This window comes from Salvia splendens, chromosome 18 (genome assembly GCF_004379255.2).
Source record: "Salvia splendens isolate huo1 chromosome 18, SspV2, whole genome shotgun sequence".
Taxonomy (NCBI): Eukaryota; Viridiplantae; Streptophyta; class Magnoliopsida; order Lamiales; family Lamiaceae; genus Salvia; species Salvia splendens.
In genome coordinates, this window is record NC_056049.1 from 16,208,183 (window position 1) to 16,216,318 (window position 8,136).

Sequence of the window (8,136 nt, forward strand, 5' to 3'; positions counted from 1 at the left end):
TCACCAATTTGGGGTAGAAGAAAAAATTGGATAAAGTTTCTTTGCAAACTTGACACACCAAAAAAATCCTTAGAAAAACAAAAGGGCAAGAATCATAAAACCTGGTCCTGAGAAAAAGAGAGAGATAAAGAATGTATAAAGCTAGAATGGCTAAGAAAGAAAAAAAAGAGAAGAGAATATATGATCATCCTTTGAGAAGAGAAGAAGTTGTTCTGGTTCTTTCTCTAAGTTCACATGTTCACAATATTTTTTTTTGAGTTTTCATCTGTTATAAACTTAGAACCCTTAGGACTTACACCTTATCTCACATAACAACCTTTTAGCCCTATTACAACCGAATCAAAGACCTTAAGGAACTGTCCTAAGTTGGTGATTCTTGCAGCATCAATAGTACGGCAAAATGGATGAGTGAATGGTCCTAACAATTCTGGTAAGGAGTGAGCGACTGAGTGAATCCAACAGTTGGAAGGATAGAAGCTATCTTGACAAACAAACAAGCTGATTAGGTAGACAGGGGGAGGAAAAGGAATCTGAGACTGTAGACGATTGGATTGACATTAAGCTTGTGGGGACGTTTGCCAAACAACATAAACCAGTTCTATCTTTTCTTATGTGTTAAGTTTACTTATGTGTTTTCCTTTCTAGGTCTTTTACAAATTTGTTTTTGTTTCATGACTCTTTTGAATAAGAACCAAGCTTGAAACTTATATCTTTTCTTTTTCTTTTCTTTCATACTTGAAGACAAGTATGGGTTAAGTGTGAGCAATTTGATGAGGCGCGTTTCATGCATGTTTTCTGTGATAAAACTGCACCTAAATCTGTAAATCTAACATGCAATTATGAGTCAGGTGTGTGAAATTCCGCCATATTCAGAAGATTTAACTGATCAGTTGAGTGGACGAATGAATCAAGAAATGAAGTCGAAAACCTGCAATACTGAGTTGATCAAGTCAGAATTAAACGGAGCAGGCATGAGTTTTCCACATAGAAGATTGAGCTAAGGAACCGAAAGCCAAGGGCAGGAATGACACTTCGAGAGGATGGTACCCTAGGGATCAAAGCCCTACGTCTCTCTACATATAAAAAGGCCAGCGCGAGAAGCAGGGGGGTTGACGCTGTCCACGGTGCACAACCTTAGGAATTCAGCTCTCTTTTAGGGTTGAAATGGAAGCTCGTTTCACTTCATTTCGATGATTTACACTTTACGCTTTTGTTAACTCTTGACGTTTGGATCCAGTAATTTCAGTGTTATGATTTTCATTCCCGTTGCAATGCTCTGTAATGATGCATGGATTCTCTTATCTTTGTTGATTTCCTAATTACGATGCATATCTTAGCTCAAATATTTTGTTGCGGTTTGATTTGGGTAGATCTTAATCCTCAATTTATGTTTTGTCTAGTTGCGAAGAACATTATGGATACATAGTTTTAGGATGTTTAGATCTGGTAGATGAGGAGTAATTTCTGCATGATCATGGGTTAGCTCCTTGTTTACGTGAATGTCGTTCAGTTCTTAGGAGTAGATTTAAGTTAGCAAGTTGTTATGATGTGTCATTACTAGTAATCGTTCTAATTTGCTTTACTCTGTTTTTCATGTTGATCCTGTGAAGGAGATGAAGTTGTTGGGAGAGTTTTACTTTATCATACATTTTGCAGGAGACTGACAGTTGTCGCTTTATTCTGCTTGTCCATTTCAGGAAATGATAGGATGAATTGATCAAGTAGATTTAAATCAGTTTAGCAAGGGGATCAGTTCAGTTTAGTCAGTTTAGTCTTTCAAGTCAAGTGTTCCAACTTATCCCACTGTAGTGAAGCGTGGCAGCAGCCATCCCATTCGTGTCCGCAACCAATGTTAAACACATCATCTCCGTGGGATCCATCCTTACTTCCCTATTCTAGTTAATAGTATTGTGGGTTATGGTTTTTGAAAGCACTTTTGAGCTCTCACTCAAGTCAGATCCAGTCAGGTTGATCAGCCTGAATCTCCATTTGGAATCCATTCACCGACATTTTGCAGGTAGAAGGGTGTACATCTGGCCAGCTGGATCAGTTTGATAGTTCAACTTGAGTAGTTCGCAACGACAATCAAGAAGCAAGAGCAAAGTTACGCGCACTTTCAAATGGCGCCGTTGCCGGGGATGATGGCGTTTACCCTACATTTGTTGCAAGGCATCTTGGTGTATATATTGTTAAAATTTTCTTCCTTTTGTTTGTAGTTAAGAGACAACTCAGGCAGCGACAGTAAAGAATCAGTGTCCATGTCTATGTGGATCAAATATTCTCCCAGCTGGTGTGGACTGAAAGGACTGTTGGAGCAAGAGAATACATAGATGAGCGGAGCGTCTCAAGGTTTGTTTAGAAAGCTTAGTTTAAATTTTGTAAATAAGCTCATTGTTGTTTTTTGTTTTCCTTAGTTCGAAGGTACAGAGTTCAGGAAGCAGGCAGAGGAAGAAGAGGAACCTAACGGGAAGAGGTGCAGCGGGAAGCTAAGGAGGAAGCGGAGAAGTCGGCGGCGGCGGCGGCGGTCCCTCGCTCGATCCATCATCTGGCGATGACCCCCGTTATCCGCCAGAGATTTTCCGTCGGTGAATTAGAATGTCGCATCGGCTCTTCATCCATATAGCGATGTCATTGGCGGGGCGGTACAGGTGGTTCACCCCCCGATGTGATGCCAGCGGTCGGGTCAGACTGTCGACTTATTAGAAGTGCATCGCTGCAATTAGGCAGCTTGTCTATGTCGGGCCGGCTGACATGTTCGACGAATACCTACAGATGGGTGAGACGACTAGCCGACAGGTGCTGAGGCAGTTTTGTAGGAGCATCCATGAAATCTTCGGTCTAGAGTATCTACGAAAGACAAGCACCAATGAATGCCAGAGACTGAGAGATATGCACGGTAGGGTGCACAGTTTTCCATTGATGATGGGTAGCATCGATTACATGCACTGGGATTGGAGGAACCGCCATGTGGCTTTGAAGGGGCAGTTTACTTCTGGATTCAAAGGCAAACACCCCTCGATGATCCTGGAAGCCGTTGCTAACTACCTGTTGTGGATTTGGCATGCGTATTTCGGTGTCGTAGGGTCGAACAACGATATCAATGTGCTACAGTCGTCGCATCTCTTCAATAACGAGTGTCGGGGTGAGGGTCCGGAGGTCAAATTCGTGGCCAACGACATTGTCACGCCCGCATTTTTTAAGGGTAGAAAACACGGTTGATCGCGGCTAGGGGAGGGTTAAAGAAGCGGGGAAGAAAGGGGAAATCAACACAACTCAACCATAGCCCGAAACAAATGAGAATAGCTCGAATAAAATCAGAGTATCTCAACAATCAACAACTCAAAAGAAACAATATTTAGCGGAAGCATTTCGAGAGTAGAATAATGCTATGTATGAAGACACAACATATTCTAGACAGACATTCTTCACTTTTATGCTCAACACCCACCGCGCTCGTCACTGCTCAATCTGCACATTTTTAAAAAGAAATGCAGGGCTGAGTACTTGATGCACTCAGTGGACTCATGCCGAAAACATTTTATAAAAAGATATTTATCATGCCACCATAGAGTGACCTTGGGGTTTTAACTTTAGAAATCGCCCAAGACACTAAAATCATTTCCATTGTAAAATTCGGTTGATCAACCATTTTCCCATAGCTATCTACCATATCTGATCCATTGATGACAAGGAACGTGGCCACATTCCAAGTCACTAGACAGGCCGACCCAAAAGACGGCTCACGATCTCCATAGGTGTACACTAGCCTGAATAGGGACTCACTCCCTAGACAGACCCGAATTCGATTATCCATTGATGGCAAAAGCCACATCAGATAGGTTCCATAGAATAAAACAAAACTTGGCATGACAAATATTCATATCATTTTCACATAAAAATATACTTAGGGCATTGCCCTTATTTAAAAAGAAAGCCCACCTCGTTCGCTTAAGTCCTTAATTCGAAATTATTTCCCTTCCCTTGATATCACGTCTCGCTTGCCAAGAATCACCTTTAGCATTTAAATAACACATAAATGAACACAATGAACCAAGTAAATAAATAAGATGCATGCACCCTAATTTAAATCGTTTATCTCGTTTCTCGGTTTTCGATTATTCAGCGGCTGCCCAAAGTTCCTCCGTTGGCTCCTCGTATTTACACCGCGAAGTCGGAATAAATTCCAAAAATTATACAAGCGCATAACTAAATTATCACAACTATTTCCCTTCGCAATTATATTTATTTCATACTTTGAATTATTCCGAGAATTAAATAAATAATTCCCCACGATTAAATTATCGGCCTAAGGATTTAATTTATTTGGCCCAAGACCTAGTTAAAATCCCAGCCCATTACAAAAATACAGCACACTCCCAAGCCCAAATCAGGTACAGGTACTGACCCAAAAGAAAGATAATAAGTGTGCTCCCATTGTAAAATCACACGTACACTTCCATTTTAAATCAAACACTCAAAACTTAAAGGAATAAAACAATTAAAAAAAGAAATCAACTACTCTCGATTTTCTAAAAAACTGTCGGCTCCCTCTCTCTAAAACTCACTTTCTATCTCTCCTCTCTAACTCAAACCTCACGTCCCTCTCTCCCTCCGCCATTCTCCTACAAATTCTCAAAACAGCAAAACTCGTCTCCCTAGTTCCAAAATCGGCGCCACCTTACACCCCTCCGTCACCGAGCAGCCCATTGCCGCTGTCACGGCATCTCCATCGCCGCTGGTTCTAACGCTACACCTCCGCCGCTGCGATCTCGTTCCAGTCAGTTGTTGTCCGCCACCCGGCCCTTAGCGCTGTCCGGCCAGCGCTCTCCGGTCAGGAAGTGGCCGTCTCACACGACAGGTTCGTCCCTCTCCCTTCATCCCCAGTTCTAAACTTTTATTTCAAAAATTCTAATTGTTCGAATCAATTATTTTGTGCAGTCCCTGATTTTTTTTTTTTTAATATTGGAATTGAAAAGGAATCAAAAGGGAAACTTCTATCGGTATTAAAGATCGAAGCTTTAGGAGGAGGGTATTATTCAACAAATTGCAGAAATTCAATTGGTAGACTACCGTGAATATATATGCCATGGAAGATTTCATAAATAACAGAAGATATACCTTCAATTGGATAGGATAATTTGCAATTGCAGGAACGATTTTCACTGTGCTTCTCTTCTTAGGTTTGGAATTAATGGAAAAGATTGTGGGAATATATATATATATATATAGGCAAAACTGATAGATATTGATGGATTTGGTGGTTGGAGAGATTTTAGGGAGTGGAGATATGGGGAAATCGTTTGGTGATGGGGTTTGGAGAAATATGTTTGACCAAGTAGATGACTACAAATTTGGAATAAATAATTAATTTTTTTCTCTTTGTTTTTTTTAAACGGGGTGTTACAATCTACCCACCTTAACAAATATTTCGTCCCGAAATTTGCTTACGTCCTTCGAATATAGGATTTCTCCATCATCTTGTCTTCCAAGCAGCTTCCTCATGTCGTTTAATTAACATTGTAGTTGCTAGTTGTATTTTAATAATATTCTTGGCATGCTGTAAGCGCGTTTCTCGTAAAACATTTTAATCCTCGTGCTTCTTTGTCTGCTATAAAGGTCGTCTCCATCGTGTCGCCACTTTTAGCAAAATTATGCGAGATAATGTTATATTAATTTGCATCGCGAGTATGATCTCTTGTCATTGTATAGCTACATCACTTAGCATCAGCTCTTCTTGTCTCGCACCTTTTCGTGTTTGAAGCTTCATTTCGTCTTCTCTATCCTCATCTTCTTGAAATCTTCCTCGTATTCTTTTTGTTCTTGTCGTTCAGGGAAAACGTAGGAAATAGTAAAATAGTTCACATATCAAACTTGCTCCAACGTTTCGCGCCATTCCAAGAATAAAAAAAAGTTTCATGGTTCACCGGCCTCCATTCGCACTCTCGATCTCCTTGCCTCGTATTTTTGACAAATCAGGGATTCGTCCCACACTTTCAGATTCTCGTTCGTTTTTGTCACTCGGGAAAGTGATAGATTATTTCAACTTAAAACTACGGTTTGCGCATACCCAGTCTAACCTACAACATAAGCACTCTATGTTCGCAACATACTTCATCATCTTACATCTCAACATCTACCACAATTAACGTCATTCATACCACAAGATAAACACACAATATTTTCACATCACATAGCAAAACACTTTCGAACTTCACATTTCTTTTCAAAACTTTTGAAACAAAATATCTTTACACTTTCACACTTTTCTCAAAAATTTCCACATCTCACTTTTAAAGCAAAAGTTTTTACTCAAAACTAAAACGTACTTTCACATCAACTTTCGTCATTCGTATAAAACACTCCATAGAATAACGCGTCATACTTTGCACCTCATAACATAAATAACATCACACTTCCATAGCTCAATTTTCTAAACGAAAAAGTTAAAATTATTTTTCTCAAAACTCAAAAATTTTCGAACAATTCATAAACACAGTATTTTCCATTGATCAAATCTTTTCATAAAAGGTAAGCCACCCCATTGCATAACATATATCTTTCTATCACCATAGATATTCATCTTCTCGTAAAACACATATATATATACTTTTTTACAACCATAGCTCCTCTATCCCATTGTAAAACATACTTATTTTTCATAACCATAGTTCTTCTATCCCATTGTAAAACATACTTTGTTTTCATAACCATAGCTTCTCATCTCCTTTCCTGAAAACTTTCTCATAAAAATTTTTCATAAAAATAAATTACCTCTTTCTTGATTGAGCGTGGCGAAGCGGGATGTTGAGCCTTCAATACACAATTATTATCATTATTATTATTATCATTATTATTTTAGTCTAGCGAAACAAGTCCAGACTAAGACTGAAAAAGACTCTCGGTCCAGAGCGGAAAGAAAAATTGCTTTGATACCACTTTGTCACGCCCGCATTTTCTAAGGGTAGAAAACACGGTTGATCGCGACTAAGGGAGGGTTAAGAAGCGGGGAAGAAAGGGGAAATCAACACAACTCAACCATAGCCCGAAACAAATGAGAATAACTCGAATAAAATCAGAGTATCTCAACAATCAACAACTCAAAAGAAACAATATTTAGCGGAAGCATTTCGAGAGTAGAATAATGCTATGTATGAAGACACAACATATTCTAGACAGACATTCTTCACTTTTATGCTCAACACCCACCGCGCTCGTCACTGCTCAATCTGCACATTTTTAAAAAGAAATGCAGGGTTGAGTACTTGATGGGTGAGACGACTAGCCGACAGGTGCTGAGGCAGTTTTGTAGGAGCATCCATGAAATCTTCGGTCTAGAGTATCTACGAAAGACAAGCACCAATGAATGCCAGAGACTGATAGATATGCACGGTAGGGTGCACAGTTTTCCATTGATGATGGGTAGCATCGATTACATGCACTGGGATTGGAGGAACCGCCATGTGGCTTTGAATGGGCAGTTTACTTCTGGATTCAAAGGCAAACACCCCTCGATGATCCTGGAAGCCATTGCTAACTACCTGTTTCGGATTTGGCATGCGTATTTCGGTGTCGTAGGGTCGAACAACGATATCAATGTGCTACAGTCGTCGCATCTCTTCAATAACGAGTGTCGAGGTGAGGGTCCGGAGGTCAAATTCGTGGCCAACGACATGAAGTACAACAGGGCATACTATTTGGCAGATGATATATACCCTCGTTGGCCCGTGTTCATCAAGACAATCCGGCAACCGGTTGGTCCGAAGAAATCCTATTCCGCGCGACGTGAGAGGCTGCTAGGAAGGATGTTGAGCGAGCTTTTGGTGTACTCCAAGCACGATGGACCATTATACGGTGTCCGACATGAGTTTGGCATGAGAATGATGTCGCTGACATCATGTATGCATGTATCATATTGCACAATATGATAATAGATGATGAAGGATTTGCTGTAGAGCGCTGGGTACCGGAAGAGGGTGCTAGTACAAGTCACGGTGTTGCCACAACCCTCCTGCAGATGGGTGTACCACAGACTAACCAATACTTGATCCAACGGTTCACCGATAAGCTGAAGGAAATAACACATACGACACTCCATGCCGATTTTGTTGAAGAGATCTGGGCACGTAGGGGGTATAT

At 40.4% G+C, this 8,136-nt stretch overlaps 1 protein-coding gene and 1 long non-coding RNA gene across 2 annotated transcripts; both read left to right on the forward strand.

Annotated features, from left to right (window-relative positions):
• Positions 1-4,511: 4,511 nt before the first annotated feature.
• On the forward strand, positions 4,512-5,376 carry LOC121776227. The gene is made up of 2 exons (XR_006045263.1): positions 4,512-4,858; positions 4,977-5,376. It is a non-coding gene; the product is annotated as an uncharacterized LOC121776227 (long non-coding RNA).
• A 1,889-nt stretch (positions 5,377-7,265) lies between these two features.
• Positions 7,266-7,925, forward strand: LOC121776805. The gene has a single exon (XM_042173970.1). The coding sequence runs from the start codon at positions 7,266-7,268 to the stop codon at positions 7,923-7,925; it is 660 nt and encodes a 219-aa protein (XP_042029904.1).
• Positions 7,926-8,136: the final 211 nt, after the last annotated feature.

Coding starts and splice junctions, on each gene's coding strand:
- LOC121776805 (XM_042173970.1), top strand. CDS start 7,266: ATGGGTGAGACGACTAGCCGACAGGTGCTGAGGCAGTTTTGTAGGAGC.